Here is a 24,114-nt window from a genome sequence, read left to right on the forward strand (position 1 = left end):
GATGGTAATCCACAGCTAGAGTACCTCTATATTCAGCTTTATTGGTTTGTTTCTTTAACAGTGAATCAGAGACTGATCCTGATGACCTTGAAAACCCTTTATATTGTCTATCTGGCTATTACTCTTCTTCTTCTCCTCCCCCTCCTCTACCCTGTTCTCTCATTTTCTCTGTCTCACACACACACACACATCTTCCATGCACACACAAACACACACACACACAAGCAAGCACTCACTCATCCCAACATCTTGTGCCATGCATGCTCTAGACAATGATCATTATTTATTGAATGACTGTCTAACCCCAAATGAAATATACCATTGTTACTACCTCATGACTTTCCCTATTCAGACCCATACTTCTGGATTTATACCAGAACTTTAATAGCTTGGAGAATCAATGAAAAGAGAATCTTTTCATTTTGGTACTTTCCATTTCTTCTTACACTGTTAATCCTTTTTCCTTTCTTTTTTTTTTTTCAAACTGGTGGAATTTATTTGGTCCTACTCATCTTTTATAAGGTTAAGAACTTGGGCAATAGGGGATGGGGTGGGGTGAGGGAAGGAGATGGATAATGATCTAAAAATGCAATTTATACTTGTTATATACAACTATCACTAATCAAGCTTCTTTGGAATTTATTTATAAGCTAATGACTACAGAAGTTTTTAACATTTAATATAACTAACTAGTTTTCCTCACCCATCCTGGTTGACAGCAATTAATATTACAGCTTTAATTACATTACCACAGAACAACAAAATTGCAAAGTTGCACCACCTTTAAGAAAATCCAAAAGACAAAAAATGTGGCATTAAATAACTTGTTATTAACATATGAAAGGTATCTCACCTTCAAAGAATCCTTTTAGAAAGAGAAGGCTGTAACCAACTATGAGTGAAGAGATGTGCAGGAGAAGTACCTCGAAGAAATGATTACAATTTTTGTTTGGCCTCAGGCCCCTTCCAGAAGGACTTACCCCTTTCATCTTGAGAACTTCCACCCTGGTGATCCCTGGTCTTGATTGCCAGCTGCCTCAATTGCTAATTACATCTAGGCCTGCCTCTTGCCAAGTTTCATTTCACTCCCCAACCATCATCTTCCCCTTTCCCAATTTCTCAGCCTCCTTTACAATTGCTGTTCTGGAAACATTAGCAAAGCTAACTCCATCACTACTTTTGGATATGGTATTTCAATATACTCTTCTATGGCTCTCCTCACCATCTCAGAAAATTTTCTTTGTTTTTTTTCAGGAAATTTTCAAACCAAAATATCCTTCTATGGCCACCACTCCCCTGTATGTGCTGTCTCCTCTTATTAGAACATAAATTCCTCGAAGGCCGGAAATATCTTAGCTTGTGTTTGCTTTCCTGAACCCAATACAGAGCTTGACACATAGTAAACGTTAAATGCATTTCTGTTGATTCATTCATTCCAGCTCTAATTCTATGATTCTATAATCACCTACTCCAATATTTGTAGTTGGTAGCTGAATTAATTAACTAGACTCTAGTATTTTTACATTAAGAAGAAATTTCTAGGGGCAGCTAGATGGCATAGTGCTTAAAGCACCGGCCCTGGATTCAGGAGTACATGGGTTAGGATCAAGCCTCAGACACTTGACAGTTACTAGCTGTGTGACCCTGAGCAAGTCACTTAACCCCATTGCCTGCAAAAAGAAGAAGAAGAAGAAATTTCTATACATTTGAACATATTTGGGGACAAGAAATTCTAGTATGTCTTTAATGTACCTCAGGGGGAAGATGAAAAAAAGTTTTTTAATGTGCATGTCCTTAGTGGATTATGTTATATATATTTTATACCTATAATTCTTTCAAAATTCATATCCTTTGTTGTACTTTACCACCTGTCCAAAATTTAAAACATCTGTTTATGGGATAACTCCATTACAGGAAAGCCAAGATCAAGGATGCTATGGAGATCTGTTAAGTATAAGCATACTAAGTAGATCCATAAGAACACCTAGGGAAATAGCTTGGTGTGGTAAAGCAGAGATGTCAAACATATAGCCTGTGAGCCAAATGGATCCCACAACCCTCCCAAGTGCAGTCAACACAGATTAAAATGTAACTGGGAAATATTTAAGAAAATTAATAAAAAATAAAATAAAACAGATATTAATATGTGGTTTTGTGGGTCAGTGTGTGGCCATCAGAGATCCTTATGTACAGTTTAGTGCCCCTCAATTTTATTTGAGTTTGACACCACTACAATAAAAGACACTAGAGGACAGGTAGCATTGGTCATAATCCCAGTGTGATTTTTGTAGAATTGACTTAGCTAAGGGTAGTCTCTGGAAGAACTTTGTATAAAAGCAATAATGGCATGTGTCAATTATGTAAGATTATTATTTATTAATACCACTTATATATCCCTTTAAGGTTTCAAAATTGTTCATTTGAGGCTCACAATAACCCAGCAAGATAGGTACTATTATTATAATCACTTCAAAGATTAGGAAAGAGATTCAATGATTTGACCGCAGCTACATAAGCAGATATGTGGCACAGTGGATAGAAAGCCAGGCATAAAGTCAGGAAGACTCATCTTTCTGAGTTCAAGTATGGACTCAGATACTTACTAGCTATGTGACCCTGCACAAGTTATTTACCCCTAATTGGCTCACATTCCTCATCCATAAAATTAGCTGGAGAAGGAAATGGCCAACCATTAAAGCATCTCTGCCAAGAAAACCCCAATTGGAAACACCAAAAGTCAGACACAACTGAACAACAAATATGGCCAAACAGCTAGTGTCTGAGGTTAGATTCAATCTCTGGTCTTCTGAACTCCAAGGCCAATGCTCTATCCATGGTGCCTTCTAGTTGTCTCTAGCTGCATATATGCTCCATTGCTAATCAATGTTCTCAGTTTTACTTGTCAAAATATTCATAACCCAAAAACCATTTGCAAAAGAAGGCTGAAGGATTTTAAGATTTTCAAGTGGCTAGAAAAATGATAAGTTATATTAGATAGTTTTCTGTAATGGCAATATTATGTAGTATAAAGAAGGCTAGACCTAAGGTCAAATGACTTGAATTCTAATATTTGCTTTTCCAATTGCTATCCCTATGACACTGATTAAGTCATTTAAACCCTCAGAGCCTTGGTTTCCCCATCAATAAAATGGGAAAACAATGCATATACTACCTAGCTCATGGGACTATATATATTTTTTTGCTTGACTGAGCCACAGATAGATGGTAGAATGGGCAGAAAGGAGACACAACAGATAGAATGATGGACTTGAATTCAAATACTGTCTCAGACAATTATTTATCAGCTTTGTGACCCTGGGCAAATAATCAAAGCTCTGACTGCCCTTGATTTCCTTGTCTGGAAAACAGAATATTAGACCCTCTTCCCTAAAGAGTTATAACAAAGAACAAATGAGTAATAAATGTAAATCACTTCATAAACGCTAAAGTGCTATAGAAATTATTTTTGTAGTTATGTCTTTAGTACAGGAAACTTCCCAGTGGGGAAACTATCGATCATGTGGATCAGCACCTGATGACAGGCAACTTTGCTAAAAAAAAAAAAAAAATGAGAGTTTAATACCTTGCCCTGAGATATGTCAGAGACAGGAATTGAGTCCAGTTCATCCTCACTCAGCCAAGATTTCTATGTGCAAAATTATCAACATTTTTTGTGTCCTGGATCTTTTGGCAGTATGGTAAAGCCTAAGGATCTGTTCTCAAAATGATGTTTTTAAATATACAAAATATATAAACCTTTCATGGTGCCCCTCTCTTCCATTAAAATGCAGCTCAAGTACCATTTTATACATAGTCTTTGCTGATCTCTCCAACCCAATATTTAGAGCCCTCTCTCCCAAACTAACTTGAATTTAACTACTTTGTGAGTTTGTGTTGTATTTGCAAACTTTCTATTTATGCTACATATATATTTTAAACGTTGCCTACTTCAGAATGTATGCAAGTAGGAACGGTTTCATTCTTTATAGTTGTTTACTCACTGCCTAAAAGAGTACCTGGAACATAATAGGTACTTAATAAATACTTGTTGATTGGTTGAAACACTTTATTTTTCTATGATGCCTAACAAGTACTATATAAGTAGAAGCTATAATTGCTATTAAAACAGGGATAGACATAATAAAGAGGAGGTAATAAGAAGATGAGATAAAGAGATGGGTAGAGAAATAAAATTATATTTTTGGGAAAGAAACTATTATTGAAATTCATAATAATTAAAGAGATTACCATCATCCAAGGAACCACCTCCCCTGGAAAAGGGGCCAGCTGTCTCCACCAACTGCGACACACAGGGCAGTCAAGCCAGCCTAGCTGAATCAAACAGTCCCTGTCCTAAATTATTTATATGGGGAAACAAAAATGTGCAAATAAAAGTATATACAGAACATAGACAACATGAATACAAAGTGATTTTTAGGAGAAGCACTAAGAGCTAAGGGGATCAGCAAAGTCTTCATACATGAGGGGGTATTTGAATTCTGAAGGAAAATAAAAGATTCTAAAACATTCACAGAAGTGAGTTCAGTCATGGAGGCCAGTCTATGCAAAGTCAAGGAGACATGAAAAGGAATTTCATGAAAGAAGAACTGCAAGAAAGCCTATGACTATAATGAAGAGTAAATAAAAAGGGAGTCATGCATAGTAAGGCTGCAATGGCAAATTGGATCTAAGGCGTATGCTAATAAATGCTTAAGGTTTCAATATTGAATCTACTTATTACTTCTAAAATCAGCAATCAAAAATCAGAGTTAATGGGTAGAGACAACATAAACTATTCATTATGAGTTAGGTTAGTATAAGCTAAACTAAATACTACTTGCCCTCATCATGATATCAAAACAGAAGAACAAAATGTTTAAAAGGAACATTAGAAGATAACTATCTAGGGGCAGCTAGGTAGCGCAGTGGATAGAATACCGGCCCTGGAGTCAGGAGTACCTGAGTTCAAATCCGGCCTCAGACACTTAACACTTACTAGCTGTGTGACCCTGGGCAAGTCAATTAACCCAATTGACTCACTTAAAAAAAAAAAAAAAAAAGATGACTATCACATCCAGTTCCCATTATCTAGAAAAAGGAAGGCACTTGAGAGGTCTACTATTCACTCTATACACACATTCCTTATTATTGGGAAATATTTCTGATATCCTCTTTATCTTAAAGTATTTGTTTACTGTATTTTTCAATATCTAAGCTGTTTTTTCCCTTACCTCTTCCCTTTCTTCTCCAAATATAGTTCTTCTTATCCTTTAAAGGTGTCTTATAGAGCAAGAAAAACAAAGAACTAGTAGGAGACACTAACCTAGGGAAAAAGCAATAGTCAATGGTCCAGGGCATAATTTTCTTTTGTTCTTTTATTTATTATTAAAATTTATTTTACAAACATTTATTATGTCTCCCTCCTACTGCCACCCGATAGAACCAAAAAAAAAAAAATAGCTAAAACCATCATGGCAGATACGCATAGTACAGCAAACAACTATCCACATTGGCCATGTCCAAATATATATGTGTCTGTTCAGTTAGTTCATCATTTCTCTGGTAGAAGGTGGGTGATGTGTTTTATATTTAGTCGCCTGGACTCATAGTTTATTGTTACACCGAATAGAATTCTAAAGTCTTTCAAAGTTATTTTCTCTATAAGTTTATTGTCATTTTAAAATTTTTTCACCTGGTTCTTCAAACTTCACTCTGTCTTCCATCAATGCTAATCTTATGGCTAGGAAGTTAGCACTTTAGAGTTGTTCTAATTTTAATTCCTGTAATTATTAATGTTAGGACAGCTAAGTGGCATAGTGGATAGAGCACTCAGGCTAGAGTCAGGAAAATGTGCTTTAAATCTGGGGTCAGACACTGATAGTTGTGTGACCCTGGCAAGTAACTTAACCTGTTTGCCTCAGTTTCCTCATCTGTACAATGAAATGGAGAAGGGAAAAAAGGAGAAAACTCCAAATCAGGTTACAAAGAGTCAGACATTACTGAAAAAAAATTATTAATGATTTGGAACATTTTTCATATGGTTCTTGATAGCTTAAATTTCTTCCTTTAAAAACTGCCTGTTTGGGGGCAGCTAGATGGCACAATGGGTAGAGCATGGGCCCTGGAGTCAGGAGGACCTGAGTTCAAATCCAGCCTCAGACACTTAACACTTACTAGCTGTGTGACCTTAGGCAAGTCACTTAAACCCACTTGCCTTCACTAAAAAAACAAACAATATCCTGCCTATTTTGTATTCTTTAGGTCATATCTGTTATGGAATTGCTCTTAGTCTTACAGATCTGAATCATATACATATACATACATACATGTGTGTATGTGTGTTCCATCAACATTTTAACTAACAATGACTGGGATGAGGGCATATTGACATTTTTCCCCAAAGGACAAAAGTTGCTTGGATATCACAGGGAAACATCAGGAAAAAACTTTCTATTGATTACATTGTCTGAAAATAGAATGATTCACCTTAAATCACAGTTGGTGATCAATGTATGACTGCCAAATCTTCTTGTCAGGAAAGTTATGGATGGTATTATTTGGAAAGATGAACCAGACCTCCAAAATCTCTCCCAGTTCTTCAAGTTTATAAATACACAATCTATTCCTCTCCATAATCCTTAAAGCTAAAGAGGGCAAACAGTATTATTCCATCTTACAGAAAGTAAGAGAAAAGCGCAGAAAAGTGAAATAATTTCCAAAAGATCCTATCAGCAACATCCAAGACAAGAACCCAAATCATAGACCTTAATCTTTTTGATATACCCTACTTATGGGTTTCCCCACCAGAGTTATTATTTCCAAATTTAATTTTTCTTTTATTAAATTCTAATAAGATTTGTAAGTCCAGTCCCATTTTGAAATATGTTCTGTCCTGCAACTATAAACCATGTGACAACAACCTTTGTTCTAATTAAGCAAAATAGAACATGGTGCCCTTCTCTCCTCAATGACCTGGGAAGCAACCAGAAGTTAACATGGGGATTGAACCTGAAACGTTCCAGCTGACTGAAAAACAAGTAGTCTCTTCACTAACAAATCATATTTTGGTGTGCTTGTGCACATGGCACCAGCACATGCCAATGTCCTAACAGTAAAAGTAACAAATCTCAGCAAAGTATTATTGCCTAGAGCAACCATGTGGTAAGATGCATATAAGAATGGGCCTTCATAGTGTAAGAAAGACCTGGGTTCAAGTTCTAACTTTCACACATATTGCCTATGTAACCATGGGCAAGTCTGAATGTCTTAGCACCCAAGGCAATTGTCTTAATAAATTACAGATAGTTGATCTACATAAATAGAGGATGTTTCCTCAGTAGAAATGCTCTCTATACCAATGAAATTATAGATGCAGGCCAAAGGTAGGAGCCATATCCACTCTTCTAATTCTGTTTCTATTTCATTTACAGTGGGAACCAACAACTTAGCATTTTTCTTTTTTCTTTTTTTTTCAATTAAATTGCATTTACTCTCCTATGGAAATGAGAGGAGAGAGGAAAGAAAAGAAAAGAGAAAGGAAAGAAAAAGAAAGAGGAAATGCTTGTAAAAAATATGCAGTCAAGCAAAAAAAATTCCCACATTGCCCATGTCCCACTATTTATCTCTCATTTTGTATACCACGTTATCTACTGCAACAAATACTTGTGGCTTGTATCTGTGCCTCACACTGTGCTAGGCAATATAGGGGATAAAAATATTTTTCAATTCAAATCAATGAGGTCTTCTTCATTGTTGTGGACACCCATTCCTGACCCCCAGATAGATAATCAAGGTGTGCTGGAGCCAGCTCTGTACTAGCTTGAGAGAGCCAACTGTTAATTCCCAATGTGAGCATTTACACCTCATAACCCAGCAAACATTACAAGTTGGAGCTTGATTTACTGCTCTGTTGATTGTCTAGACTTAGCAAAATGATGCAGAAAATGTACTAGTGAAGAATAAATTGAAAAGTGTGTCCTGTGTATATTTTTTCCAGAGAGCCAATTGTTAAACATTAACCAACACATGCCTGAGTAAGCTTCTCATCTATCATCTTATAATGTACCTTTCTCCTTCTCAAATGAAATTCACACATTCATTATGAAAGTTAACAATTTCACAAAGTCTGATCCAAAACTGCTTTCCATTAGGACTTAATTTTAAAATATATAAATAGACATATACATACATACATATACATAAATATACACAAATACATATGGTCCCTGAAAACATTTCTCTTCATCACACCATAATCCAAGAAAAGTAAGCTAAGTCAAAAGATAAAAGGGGTGTTTAGTAGACTAAAAATTGTGTGGAACAACAACAAAAAAACTTCTGAGTGCAGCTATATCCTGAGAAGGCTAAGTATGCTCACATGTACAAAAGTAATGATTACCATTGGTTCTTGAGCAAGAGCATTCATTCAGCTGTAGTCTAAAAAGTACATAGCTGCTCTCTAGCAATTGCACTGAATTCACATGTATTATCTGAAGGATGAATTCCACCAAATTCCTCTGCATTTAGGTTTAGCTCTCTGGGAAAAAGCTAAATAGGGTGGTGACCCAGGGTGTGGTTGGGAGGAAGGGGGAGATAGAAAAGTAAGATACAAATAGGCAATATTGATAATCCATTCCATTAAACAATTAAAACATTCTATGTAGGACGATTCTTGCTAACTTTCAATCTTGCTAAATTTCAATCAAAATAGAAAGCTCAGGCTTGATTCATAAAGAGCGTGCCAGCAGGTGGGAGCAGATAGAAAAATTTACACATATGAATTATATGGAAATCATAAATTCCTTGAATACAGGACTCTTGTTTTATTGAATCTTTGTGTTTCCTAGAACCTATCATAGAGTCTTGAGGCTAACAAATGCTTCATAAATATTTGTTGAGCACAATATCTGGTATATAGGTAGTGCTTAATAAATATCTATTGGTTAAACTTAAACTAAACATTTTAAGGAGCAAGATCTAAGCAAAATTTATAGATGTGAAATCCATTCATTTAAAAAACCATGATTTAGGACCCCTACAGCTGCAAGTAGCTGTAGCAACAGATGTCATGGTTTCTGTCAAATGATCCAAAAGTAAAGAAGAAAGGGGAATGGGGAAGAAACAAGAAATTATTAATTGCCTACTGGGTACCAGATAGCGTACTCAGCACATTTAAAATATTATCTAATTTGATCATAACAACAATCCTGGGAGGTAGATGTTCTTATTATCATCCCAATTTTATAGTTAGGAAATTGAGGGAGACAGAGGTCAAGCAACTCGCCCAGGGTTGTTCAGCTAGTGTCTGAGGCTATATTTGAACTCAGATCTTCCTGACTCTGGGCTCTACACCACCTGCTTGACACAAGAGTTAAAACAATATACACGTGTGTGCATGCATAAATGTGTGTGCATACATGCACATACACATGTGTACATGTATACATGCAAATATATCCACAAACACACATGTGATTAAGAGATCCTATAACAGGGTCAGAGTAAATCCCCTTACCTTTCCATACCTACTGGCCTCTACCATTGAATTTTATAAGAAACTATTTTAATAATAAAGGGCTAGTTGTCCATACAATTCAATTCGACAAACAGTTATCATATGCCTACTGTATGCAGAGCAGTGTACTAGGTGCTATGGAAATGCAAATTTTAGATAAGGAATAGTCTTTTGCATCATAATACTTTCCCTCTATTATACTCAATGGGTCTGTGATCTCAGTGATTAGAATGTGCCTTCCAGGGACAGCTAGGTGGTGCACTTGATAAGCACTGGCCCTAGATTCAGGAGGACATGAGTTCAAATCTGGATTCAGACACTTGACACTTACTAGCTGTGTGATACTGGGCAAGTCAATTAAACTCTCTCAGCCTCAGTTCCCCCATCTGCTCTATGGGGTTAACAATAGTACTGACCTCATAAGGTTGTGATGAGGTGAATAACATACGTACATCATGTTGCAAAGCTTAAATCCCTACTAAAATCCTAGCTATTACTGTAACTGTTGTTATTTTTTAAATGTTATTACAAGGGGTGGAGCCAAGATGGAGGGGGAAAGACATTAAATGCACAGAGCTCATGATAAAATTACCCCCCAAAAAGCATAAAAGAACCCCTGGAGCAGAAAAAACGCATGAAAAGATGGTCTGAGATTATTTTCCAGCCATACACAGATTAACGGGGGCCATGCTGGGCTGCTGGTAAAGTGCAACCCCATGATCTCACCAACAGAGACCCTAGGCATGCCACACCAGAGGAACTTACCCTTGAGCCTCTGGATCAGCTGCAGTGCATCTTCTGGAACTGAACTTGCTATAGGGTGAGAGGGATGAACAACTGGCTGGGCGGAAAGGGGGGGAAGTGCAGGGGTGTCAGTGGGACCTTTGGCTGTCCCACCCCAATGTAGAAAGAGGAAGAAATCCTGAGCACTGGGAGGCCCAGGTTGGGGAGGGCCGCAGGCTCATCGAAACTAAAAACCACAGCACAGAAAGCTTTACTGGTTGGTTAATTAGTAGGTTTGCTTGTGGTTATCATTGAACCAAAGAACAGGCCAGGTGATAAGATAATACTTCCAACTCATAAGAACTTTCTCAGTAAGGAATACACAGAGTACATAGGTCTGAACTGAATATGAAGGGATGATATCTGTAAAACATTTATTTTTTGTTTATCCTTGTCCTTTGTGGAGCAAACAGGTGGGGTTTCTGACGTCTGGGGCCAGATTTGGGCTCAGAGCCTCCTGGGTCCAGGGCTGGTGCTTTGTCCACTGTGCCACCTACCTAACCCGTGATAACATCTTTAAAATAGGGGTGAGGGGTAGGAGGAATAGACTAGGGGAGGGGGAAGGGGAGAGATGGACTGGGGAGAGGTAGCCCACATGAAGGAAATGAGAAAAAAGCTTATGGAGGGAGGGGAAGAGGGGAAGGAATAGGGCAGTGAGGTGTACCTTACTATCATCAGAATTGGCTCAAAGAGGAAATAACATACATGCTCAAGTGGGTATAGTAATATATATTTACCCTGTGGAAAAGTGGGTGGGGAAGGGGATAAGGGGAGGATGGGAGAGGAGGGAAGGAGGGAAAGAGAATTTTGGGGGAGGGAGATGTAAAAGCAAAAACCCTTTTGACAAAGGTGAAGATGTTCTGCATAACACCACATGTATGACATATATTGATTTGCTTGATTTCATAGGGAGAGTTGAGGAGGGAGGGAGGGAGGAAAAAAGTTTTAAGAAAACAAAATTAGCTCAAAGACCTTAACCCCATCAGAATGGCTCAAGGAGGGAATAACATACACACCCAATTGGGAGGAGTGATCTCTCTAACCCTTTAGGAAGTAGGAGGGGGAAGAGGATATGGAGTGAAGGCGTGAATGAAGAAGAGGGTAGAGCAGGGAGGGCGCAGTCATTAGCAAAACACTTTTGAAGAAGAATAGGGCAAAAATAAGACAGAAAATAGATTAATATTATTGGAAGGGAAATAGGAAGGACGGGAAGTAGTTATGGTGATTGACTACAATGGCCGAAAACATATGGTATCCTACTCTGCTGGGCTATTGTGAAGAAATTCTTTGTCAGGTCTAAGGTACCTATATAAAAGTCATGATAAACAGGATGCTATCAGAAAAAACTAGAAAGACCCACATAAACTGACGGCAGAGAGAAATGTACTGTATGCAGAATAGCAGCAATAGTGTAAGATGATCTGCTTAGAGGCATGTGGTTATTTTCAGCAAGGACTTATGAAAATTGCAATACACTTACAGAGAAAGAACTGATGGCATCTGAAAACAGACTGAAACACATTTTTTTGACAACTCCTTAATCTGAAGTCTTGTTTTTATCTGTTTTCTCTCACAACCTAGCTAATGTAGAGATGTTTTCCATGACTACTCACATATAACTTACATTGAATTCCTTGAGTTCTTGGAGTGGGGGATGGGATAGGGAAGGAGGAAGAAAAGTTGGAACACAAAGTTTAAAAAAACTGATTTCAAATTTTGCTTTTACATGTAATTTGGAAAATAAAATTCTAAAAAAAATTTTTTATAATGTTATTTCAAAACTATCCATTGCAGTTTCCTCATGCCCATTATATATTGCTTGACCCCCTCTCCATATGGTATTCATTTTCAGTTCTTTGGAATTACTGTATTCCTAGTTCTTTAGTCATTTCAACAATTGTACAATAGATATTAGTATTAAAAATACAACATTATGCTGTGCTTTTGGGAAGGGAACAAGATCCAGATTTGTGATTTTATAAATTACGGGAGAAAACTCTGCAACCTGAAACTACTTCCATCAAAGCAGAAACAGCAGATTATCCCTAATTTATTGCTTTGAGATGATTAGGGCTTAATGACTTGCTCAAGATCATAAAACAAGTAGGACTTGATCCAGGTCTTCCTCATTCCAATGCCAATTCTCTTATGGATGATATCTTGTTACCTCTTATTGTCATGTATTAGTGAGTCTCCATTTATGTGTGTTATATACACCACACCTGCAATGCTCATGATCACATGATGTACATGCCACAGTCTCTGATGATATGGATAGCTATGCCTTGACATAGTTTCAAACTCACCTAATCCTTCACCCTAACAAATTATTAAAATACTCTCTTGTAATGAAAACATGGAGGGGATGAGGGGGTCGAACAGGTCATTGTTAATTATCTTTTATAATTATATAAGAAGTGTTTAGTGCATCAGACCATGAGTTATCCAGCCCAAGTGTCTGTCTTTGACAACAATAAGGGACCTATGGCAGTAAAGTAGGTGAAGGCAGGCATGAAAAAATATCTAGCAAACAGAATGTGATGACTGAAAACAAGATTTAGAATACAGATTGCTCTCGAATATCAGCATCCCAAATCAAAATACTTTTCAGTTGCTATATTCTTACTGGAAATTGATTGGGAACATGACTCATCTATTTGAGAAGAAAGTTATGTAATAATAGCTTAGCTTCAAAATGCTCACTGAACCAAAAAAAAATCATAGTGTAGAGCATATTTGACAGGAAGAAGTTGTCTCAATATGCTTTTATATTTAGTAAGAAATGGGTATGTTACCTGGTTCTCAATTCTCTTCTCAGATGTTGAAGTAAAGAAAACTTCAACAGAGTAAGCTGCTGTCTCCAATTCTGCATACTAAGCTATCTTAAAATTTTCATTTCCCCTCTACAGTTGGCCTTGGGAAATTTTCATGACATCAGACTCCAGGCTGTTAAAAATGTGAGTAATGATATAACTCACAGAGTTGTCCCAAGGATAATTCAGTTAATATTTCTCAAACACATCTAGTATAATGATGAATCCTCCCAGGAAGTTTTTTTTTTTTTAAAGTAAGATACAGTGCAAGTCAAACAAATCTGATTTTAAAGGTAAACCAAATAGGATTTGCATGACCACTTAGCAGATGTATAAGAGAATAGCAAAAAGAGGAGGAGATACTCATGTTGAAAATAAACAGTCCATTACTAAAAGGTTCAATGACATGACCAAGGAATTTAAGCCAAAATAAACCACACATTTAAGCTGGCACCATCAAAAGATTCCACTGGGGGTAAAATGTTAATATAACTAAAGTGAAATCTCATCATTTTAGATTCTCAGAGTTCGAAATGAGAGATCTCTCCTATTGCAACTATTCCTCAAAGCAAGCATCTTGTCCTTTCCACTGTACAATTGTGGAATTCTTCCTTTATATCATTTAGGTTAGGGTTGAAATGCCATATCTACTTTAAAGCCTTCCATGATCTGCCCAATGTAAGTAATGATTTTTCCCCTAAGAAATCACTCTGCATTTTGTTCTGCCTATCCCTAATGTACTTTTTCATGTCATACTGGTCATTACAGAGTAAAGATACATTTCTGATTTGCCATACAACTCTAATATTCTGAAATTATCATATTCTTTATGTCAACATTTATATCAAGAGTCTCAAAGGAATTTTTCAAGATGTCAGCCTTCTCTATATCTGGAATGGACACCATCAAGTTTCCACTTATCTATACTTATAAACTCAGAATTATTTATGGCTTCTTATTCCCTATGAATCCATTATCCATCAGTTATGATATATTATTGAGCCTTCTACCCCCTTTCACATCTAACCCATTGATAACTACTAACAGCCATCACCTTAGTTCAAGCCCCTCATTATGCTCTCCTAGTCTACAGAAATAGCCTTGTAAGTGACTTATTTCTATACTCCAATTCATCATCCACACACTGGAAAAGGGATTTCCCTTAATCATCCAACCACTATTTATTAACTACTTGCTGAGTGGGTACAAAGAAAAAGCAAAACTGATCTTTCCTTCCAGTAGCTTACATTCAATAGGAAATATAACATGTACATAGGTATATATATATATATATATATGTGTGTGTGTGTGTATGTGTGTGTGTGTATATGTATAATACATACACACAATACACATATACATATACCACACACATAATTCATAGTCAACAGGTCAAGAAAATTTATATTAAGCTCTATTTTGTGCCAATCTACATGCTAACCACTAGAGATATAAAAAAAGACAAAAAACAGTTCTTGCCCTCAAGGAGCTCACTTTCTAATGGGGGAGACAGCATACAAATAATTAGGGCTGTACAAGTAATATATATGGCAAATTGGAGGTAATCTCACGGGGAAGCCCACTTACATTGAGAGGGACTAGGGGATGGTTAGTAGCCATCAATGGAAGAACAATGACAGTTGGGAGAACCAGGAAAGACCTTTTGTGTAGTATTTGAGATCCATCTTGAAGGAAACCAAGGATTCTAAGACAAAGACATGGATATAATCAGTGAATCAACATATAGATTGAAGATCTAATAATGTGTGTGAGGAACATCAAGTAAGCTAGTATGGTTGGAATATAGAGTTGTATAGTGAAGAAGACTGGAAAGGAAGGAAAAGGTCAAGTCATGAAGACAAGCTGTAGCATGACTCAAATGGTGGAAAGGGTGATATTTGAACCAAATGTTCAAATAAACTCTGACTTCAGATCTATTCCTCTCTCTACTACACCATGTTATTTTGGGTTCAGAGAGCAATGGATGTACATCCTTTCTTTTCATGCTTGATGCCAAGGAGGAAACCATACCTTACTGTCACAGGCCCCTGTCAAAGACAGAAATGGGCTGGATAAATAATGGTCTGATCTATTATAACATTTCTTATACAATTATAAAAGCTGATTTACATTGACCTGCCCATCCTACTCTTGCTTTTTTTCTTGCTCCCCCCAAATAGCTTCCCTGTTGTCAATTTCTACGTTACAACTTTGGAGTGTCATTAACATAATCATAATAATGACTAGCACTCATATAATGGTGTAAGGTATGAATGGGGTTTTAAATATACCAATCCTCAGAACAATCCCATGATGTAAGTGTCATTTTTATCCCCATTTCACAGATGACAAAACTGAAGCTAAAAGAGATTACTTGATTTCCACAAGCTAACAGTCTGTTTAAGTGTCTGAAAGTGGACTTCATGTCTTCCTTGCTCCAAGTACAGTATTATATGTACATCTACTAGGTCCATCATGACATACTGCTTCTCTGTAGAATAACAGAAGCAAAAGGTGAAAGCAAGACACAAGGCAGTATATACTAGCACACGCAGAGATAGAAGCTACATCTGCCTTTACAATAAACTTCTGACTAATAAACAAGAATAATTTTGTGGAACTCACCTTTCAAAGAACTCAAGCCCACACGTAATTAGTTCTGTTCCCTACAAACTATCAAAAAAAAAAATACTGTTCCCTGAGTTTATGCATAATTTTAACTGCTAAAGAACTGGATTCCAAAGTTCAGTTTTAGCTTTTCAAGTGGTCTGCCTTCAGCTTTTACATTAACATAATGCATAACTCTTCAAAAGCCAGCTTTGCATCTCAAGAGTTTTCCTATTTTTTCATTGTTATCTAATACATGAATAAAATCCCCAAAGAAAAACTTAACTGATACAAACTTCAATGCATTTAATTCAACAAGCATCAGTGATCCTTCTAGATGAGGAAACACCACGTGTGTGTGTGTGTGTGTCTCTGTGTGTATAAGACACAAAGATAAGAACTAGTAGGACTCATCCTCATGAAAGTTACAGTTTAGTATTAAGACAAAACATACTGAGATAACTATTCTAGAAATTCATAAACAAGTGCATTAAAAGTTGGTGCCAAAATTACATTCTAAGATCTACAGAAGAAAATAACCTCACAAACAGAGAGTGTGACAGCATATGGTTATATATCAAAATATCAGTAACACTAAAGCCAGACTTTAAAGGTGAAAAGAGGGCATTTGGATCATAGAGAACAATAGGAAAAAAGTCTGGGAGGGGAAAAGTAGAGGGTGTGTTTAGAGGACAAAGAATACTCCAGTTTGAGTGAAGTCCAGCATAGTAGGACTGGATGTTGAAGTACTAAACATTAGTATGAGATAAAGGCAAAAAAAAAAAAAAAAGTGAGATGACCCTAGATTATAATATACCTTAAATGCTTGGCTAAAGAATATGAACTTCACTTATTAGGGAATAACAAACCTCCAAATAGTCACTAAAGTTGCAGAAACTGATACAACCAGATAGATCAATTCAAAAGGAAGACAATTTGGGCAGCACTACAAAAGATCAATTTGGGATAACCAAGAAAGTTCAGATAGGAAGAAGCGAGGGGAATGAAAGGCTTATTATATATAACTTAATGAAGCAGACATTAGAGTGGAAAAGGCTTTAGATTTTGTATCAGAGGACTTGGGATCAAATCCCCCCTCTGTTCCCTTCTAAATATATAACACTGGCAATATCACTTAAATTTCCAGAACCTCAATTTCCTCCTACTGTAAATTGAAGGGACTGAAGCAAATGGGCCTTAAGTACTTTCTAGCAATACATCAAAGAATCCTAGTTCATATCTTCCTCTATCTAGAGCTGGAATGTTACTCAGAGGCCATCTAGCCCATCCTCTTATTTTTTCAGAAGAGGAAGCCAAGGACTGTGAATATTCATTAACTTTCTCCAAGGTCATTCAGGAAAGAATGGGATTTGAATGTGGATTCTGTGGCTCTCAAGCTACTGCATTTTTCACCATGCCACAATCCTATAGGATTTCTGAATTTGCTTTTTTAAAAAATCTGAATTATAGAGATAGTTTAGAAACATCTAATAATCATCCAAAAAACCACATACATCCAATTCAAGAAATAGTTTGTCTTTCATGGATCACCCAATCATGTCTTTGGTACCCTTCCTATGAGATTATCACATTCTGATTTATATTCTAAGTATATGTATGCATGCATTATGGTCCTACTGGGCAATAAATGACTTAAGGAAGGAAATGAGCATTTAATTAAGAACCTACTGAATCTTAGGCACTGTGCTAAGTACTTTAGAAATATTATTTAATTTGATCCTCACCGCAAACCCTATGAGGCAGATGCTATCATCATGTACATTTTAGAGTTGATAAACTAAAATAGACAGAGGTCAATAGACTAAGCATGAATTACATTGGCTATTAAGTATCTTAGGCTGAATTTGAACTCAGGACTTCCTGACCTCAAGGACTCTAGCAACTATTCTACCTAGCTGCCTCAGGGGAGAAAAAAAAGAAAAAAACAAAAACAACAACAACAACCAAAAAACCCAACTAGTCCCATTTTTCTATCTTTAAATCCAGGACCAGTACAGTGTTCCATATATCCAAACTAGCCACTTAAGTTTAATGAATTAAAATGAAACTAGTCCAATTCCAGGCACAGTGCCTTGCATACAAATATTAGGAAATTACCTTGCCTATGGTGACAAATGAATAAGACATTTCCTTGAAATTACTTTATCTCTTAAAAGTCACAAGCATAAATATTACCTAAGGTTCCAAGTTATTAAAATAGCACACAATACTGAATTATTTGGTCATCATATTTGGTGGGGGGCAGGAGGAAGGTATAAAGCAGCACTATCCCTTTTAATTCCTTGTCAAAGTCCTAAATTTAATACTTATGCAAAATGAATCTGAGCCATCAAGGATAAGGAAATTGACAAATCTCATTTGAAAAGTACATAGTTCAAAATAATTAAATCTACTTAATAACAACCAGACTGCAAGTATGATATAGTGGATAGAGGACTAGACTAGTCTTGGAGTCAGGAAGACATTTTGTTCAAGCATTACCAATGGCACCTGCTAGCTTACATGATCACATGTAGGATGAAGTATGGATATAACGATGAAGCAAGGATATAAATTAAGAATTTGTACTGTGGTCAGTACAAATTCATAACGGATATACTTTTCATACTGGGAATTCCCTGACTAGCTTTGTTTTTGGAGAAAGGGGGAGAAGGAAGAAGGAGATTTAAATAATGAAACCTTAAGATATTTAAAATAGTGCCTACATCACCTTGGTAGAACATTTTCTTAACCATTAGCATCCATTGTCAAAGTGGCAAAATTATTGGTACCCATACTATATAATTTTACTCCTGTTGCTCCGAAGCATTTAGAAACATAAGAAAAGTGTTCTCTCCTAATTCTATTTCCCCTCTACAGGGGGTATGGTAGATAGGAAAGAAGGAAGTATGAGACTAATAGCAGAATGGCAAAGAGGAAAGGAAGCACTAGCCAAGAAGACTCTTAGGGAAAAATTTTGCACAGTATATAACATTCCTGCAATAAGTCAAGATCACTGACATTGTAAGCTAACTGATTAAGTGATGCCCAGGATTATTAACCAGCTCTGTAAAGCACATGCTTCCTGAGAATTGGCAGCGAAGAATACAATCTCCTCTCCATAAGCTCACAGGTTGGCTGAAGTTTGGATGACTGAAAATTAAAACCTCAGTCATCTGTTGATCATGTTTGTGTGCCAAATCCTTAAATGCTCCCTGCATCTGGCAGCGAGAAGAGGCTTTTCCCAAGCACTAGACTAAGGTCCCTGCAGTTCATTCATTTGCACTGATTAGAAACTGTTCTTTGTTCTTTAACAGCATTACTCTTTCCTACCTGGACAAAATAAAAGTAAAGTGTTTGGCAAGAAAATCTGGCTTAACTTCTCTCTGCAAGGAGAAATTTTCACCAAAATTTGTCAGCAACATTTTGACTCCCTTACTCTGCTCTTTGCTTCTTTCCCTTATACCAGCCTCATTGATATGGTCAAGCATCATGACTTGAGTCACACTTACCCCTAACATCTGGTAGAGATAATAATACTCTGGTCCTTGATAATACAGCAGAAAAGTTTTCCAAAAAAGGAGGACATTGAGAGAGAGCCAGATGAGCTAAAACAATCAAGACAAAAGAAAAACAAACACAAAGTCAGTGAAACCCATAAATAAAAATTAGAACACTTCACCATCACCTAAGTGTTTTCAATTGACCAAAAAGCCAAATATCTTAAAAAAAAAAATAAAAAGAAAGAAAAGACCTTACATTCTCTGCTCAATGGTAAACATTTTAGATACAAATAGATTTTCTGAGACATTGGGCAGGTCTTTACTCCTATGTGACACCACACAAAGTTTAGAACTAGAAAAAATCTTAGACATCATTCAGTCTACCCCTTCATTTTACAGATAAGGAAACAAAAGTTTAGGGGGTAGTTGTCATTTGGCTTGGTTCACAGGGAATAAATTGCAGAGATGGCATTTAAACCTAGATTCTGTCATGCTAATCCAGTGCTCTTTCCTAAACTTCACAGGATTTGACACCCTGGGGCACCCACACATCCCTAACTTCATCCCCACTTACAAACATACAAAACTTTTACTGGTGTTAGAAGAATGAAGAGAACTAAATATAGGAGGGATTTATTAAAGGAGCTGATCAATAGAAAAGAGAAATATTCACATGGCAGTGCCCACTTTACATTTACAACATTCTCCTCCAGAAGAAAACCGTGGAGCTAAACTGTACATAAAGATTAACAGAGGCACCCAAATGTAAATTAGCATATTATGTGTACTCATAAAGTAAGTGGAGAGGGAGAGAAACTGTTACTTCTAGAAGATACAGATACCTCTCTCTCTCTCTCTCTCTCTCTCTCTCTCTCTCTCTCTCTCTCTCTCTCTCTCTAAGTTACGTTAGCAACAATTAAAATTAGATCAGCAAACGCCCCATTATAGTCCCACTCCAATAGACATATACACAAAGAATCAAAACTTTTCAATTGACAGAAGGGAAAAGAAGGGCAGTGCCCCCCATCCTACCAGGCAGAGGTGTTTAACCCCTTCGTTTGCTAACCAGCTCCTCCACGATAAAGCCATGCTGCAGCCCCCCAGGCCAGCCCAGCAAAAGGACCTGCGAGATCACCGACAGCAGTTTTTGCAGCTGTTGCAGTTGTGGGAGGGGGAAGGGGGAGTAGGAGAAAGGGAAGAATAAAGACAAGCAGGGTGGGGGGGAAGAGAGAGGCGGAGAGTTGGAGCACAGCGCGGATCTAGTCCTCTGATTGGATCAAAGCCTTTATCTCGCTTCTTCCGCCGCCTGGGCTCCAGGGGAGGCTGCTCCCCTAGCCAGCTTGCCTTCTTGCCTGCTTGACCTCGCCGTCCCGGCTTCTGCTGGTCTCTCGGCTCGGCCCGCTCTGCTCCTGCCTGCTCTCACTTTCTCTCCAGGGCACAATCTCCAAGCAGCAGCAACAGTGGCGTGGCAGCCGCCCGAGCTCCCTCCTTCCTCCCTCTCTCAGTCTCTCCCTCCCTCCCCCCCTCCGCGGAAGCGCCCGAACCCCTTTGTCTAGGGTCTAGCTCTGGCTGTTCCTGCTCTGGATGTCCCAGGCTGGGAACCAGGAGGCGTCCCCCTAGCTGACTCAGACCTAGCCTCGGGGGCGTCAAAACGAGAATGAGGATGATGCTAACGACAATAAAATGGGGAGAGCTTGGTTCCCCCTCTGCCTTCCACCTCCTCTTTCCCTTTCTGGCCCTTCTGGTGTTGACCCAACCAAGTTCTCCTTTACTGTTTTCCAAAACAGTCCAAGAAGTGGGAGTAGAGCGAGGGAAATTAGAGCCGGAAATCGCCTTTTGTGTGCAAGCTTCCCCCTTCCCAAGACCGCCCTACAAGGATCCCTCAGCCTCTGAGAACTGCTGCTGAAACCATCACCTCTAGTTTCCACTCACCTTCCTCCCCCACCTCCAACTCCCCAAGAGCTCAGAAGGCAGCCTGGAACACTTTTGAAAAAAGCTCTTCATGGAGAATGTTCACTTTCTAGGGAGCAATGGGATGGGGGGTTGGGGTGTATCCTCTACTTAGACATGTATCATTCACCGCTGCAATAACAATACATTCATTCATTTCTCACGTTAAGGAGCCAATCCCTAAGGGGCCCATCTTCTCTGGACCTAGGCAGTGTCCCAAGTGTATAGTTGGGAGGGGATAGAAGGTACCCGCCACTAATGAAAGACTTGAAATTGAACCCTTTCCGGGGCAGCTTAGTGACACAGTGGATAAACACCGGCCCTGGATTCAGAAGGACCTGAGTTCAAATTTGACCTCAGACACTTGGCACTTGTTAGCTGTGTGACCCTGGGCAAATCACTTAACCCTCACTGCCCTGGGAAGGAAGGAAGGAAGGAAGGAAGGAAAGAAGGAAGGAAGGAAGGAAGGAAGGAAGGAAGGAAGGAAGGAAGGAAGGAAGGAAGGAAGGAAGGAAGGAAGGAAGGAAGGAAGGAAGGAAGGAAGGGAGGAAGGAAGGAAGGAAGGGAGGAAGGGAGGAAGGGAGGGAGGGAGGGAGGGAGGGAGGGAGGGAGGGAGGAAGGGAGGGAGGGAGGGAGGGACTCTTGCCCCAGAAGCTTCTTAGCTGTGTTACCCTAGACAAGTCGTTTAGCCTATCTGTACCTCAGTTTCCTCACCTGTAAAATGGTGATGATAATAGTTACTACCTAAGTTGCTGTAAAGATCAAAAGAGATAACATGTCGATCAGGTTGTAAACTGAAAGTGCCATATAAGTGCTTGCTGTTAATATTATTTTTAACTTTTCCACCCCATTCATTAAGGCAAAACTGCTTAAGCATTAGCTTGTTATTCCAAGTCTAGCTCTCCTCAAGGAGCAAGTAAAAAGGTTAATTTGGCATGAGATAGGCAGTTATTTCCTACACGCAAAAGAAATGCCAAAAATAAAAGACTCACGGAACATATTGAAAGAAAATTACTTGAGGGGGCAGCTAGGTGGCACAGTGGATAAAGCACTGGCCCTGGATTCAGGAGGACCTGAGCTCAAATCCGACCTCAGACACTTGACATTTACTAGCTGTGTGACCCTGGGCAAGTCACTCTACCCCCATTGCCTCACAAAATCAAACAAACAAAAAACCAAAAAGAAAATTACTTGAAAGAGGATTCAGTATCTTAATGTAAAATTACTGTTACGATCTGCTGAAAGATTGACCCAAGTTTCATCATAAAATAAAACAATATTCAGAATACTGATTAAACATTTTGCAATTCACCTTGGTTCTACACCATTTCCCTCAAAATCAATGGCTTCTCGCTATCCATGCCACAGTTTTTTTCTGCTCATCTAAACAGTCTCATGAAGAAACACTCCTTACTGACTATCAGGTGTAACGATTGGAATAACGCCACCTGCTGGATACTTACTGTAGAGGAGTTCTGCCCATGAAGGGAAGGTCTTTGAGGGCAAGACCAGGAGTCAGGAAGTGACGTGGGCTAGTGGGGAGGAGGAAGGAAGAGACTGGCGCTCAGTCTCGCTCTCTTTCCTGGGGACGCTGGCGGAGAAGGGAGCTAGAAATGTGCTCTCCCTTTAATAGATATGAATCTAGGCCTTTCTCTCTCTTTACCAAATTCTTATTCTCCTTAATAAATGCTTAAAAGTCTAACTCTTGCTAAAGCTTATAATTTATTGGCGACCACTCATTAGATATTTTAGACAGACTAGCTAGAATTTTAGCCCTTAACACAGGTGAACCCAGGGTATCACCTCTCAACCTGAAAAAATTCATCTTAACATTGATCCTTGGTCAATCTACCCAGGATCAGAAACATGAAGTAGAAAGGGCAACCAGGGATCCAGGCAAAAGTTGGTTTTATGGAGTACCACTACTGTAACTACCACTGTGTTGCCAGGATGAGAAAAGGCCTGTCCACAGACCCATCCCTTACAGGAAGTCTTGGAATTACATAATGCCACCTGGAGGGTCAAAATAAGAGAGGGACAGCTGGAAGATGTTTTTTTGTTGTTGTTGTTGTTTCTGTTTTTATTTTGTTTTGTTTTGTTTTTCCTTTTAACTAATGAATCACCCCCAGCTGCTCCAAGGGATAGGAGAAATCAAGGAATAACTTAGGGATTTCTGTGTCATACCAAAGTGACAAGTGCTTTCAGCCCCGGGGCACCACATGGCCAAAAACAGCCAAGAATTTTATCATCCTGAAAAGGCCCAAGTGATGAATCACCCTGTCTCTGGAGTCCATGGAAGTTTTCAAGGGAGCTTGGGCTCAAGTTCTCTAAAATACCCTCTATAGACCAATTGAATCTCTGCTACACACTATTAAACACTTATTAATCAAATGCTATATACAGTACCAAGTATGTAAATTTTATCACTTCTTCTAACATGGAGAACTCATTAAATGTGGGAGAGACTTGAAGCAGATAAACTCACAAGCAGGCCATTGCAATAGTCTAAGAATAGGGCAATGAGGGCCTGTGTTAGCAGAGTAAGAAGAGGGAAGAGAGAGTATGCTAGAGCTATAACAAAGGTAAAATTGATTGAGAGGGTGGTTGTGTCTTCAGTTATAGGAAAGATAGGAAGAGGGGAGGGTTTGGGGGAAAAGATGATAAATATTAGTCATCTTGAGATTGGGTTGTTTAAAATCTAAATGCGTTGTCTAAAAACATCTAATGTGTGGTCACCTTAAATTAGAAGCTTTAGCACCAGTCTTTGGGCATTAAGCATTTATTAATGCATACTAGGTATTAGAAAAAAGAGAACAAATGGAGTTAAGAAAATGCCTATCTAGCCTAGAGTTCCAGCCTGGTCTGGTTCTTCCTCAAGTCCTCCTCCACGATCCTGCTTCAACTATGAACTTCTCTCAAACTGAGTGTGGCAGCTTTTTTATAG

General features: G+C 38.2%; 1 protein-coding gene across 1 annotated transcript in view; it reads right to left on the reverse strand.

Annotated features, from left to right (window-relative positions):
• Positions 1-20,387, reverse strand: part of NOX4 (NADPH oxidase 4) — a 265,085-nt gene extending 244,698 nt beyond the window's left edge. The window contains 2 exon segments of the mRNA XM_043996145.1: positions 19,230-19,325; positions 20,253-20,387. Of these exon segments, the coding sequence (XP_043852080.1) occupies positions 19,230-19,325; positions 20,253-20,309 (153 nt within the window). The 5' untranslated portion in view covers positions 20,310-20,387.
• Positions 20,388-24,114: the final 3,727 nt, after the last annotated feature.

This window comes from Dromiciops gliroides, chromosome 3 (assembly GCF_019393635.1).
Source record: "Dromiciops gliroides isolate mDroGli1 chromosome 3, mDroGli1.pri, whole genome shotgun sequence".
NCBI lineage: Eukaryota > Metazoa > Chordata > Mammalia > Microbiotheria > Microbiotheriidae > Dromiciops > Dromiciops gliroides.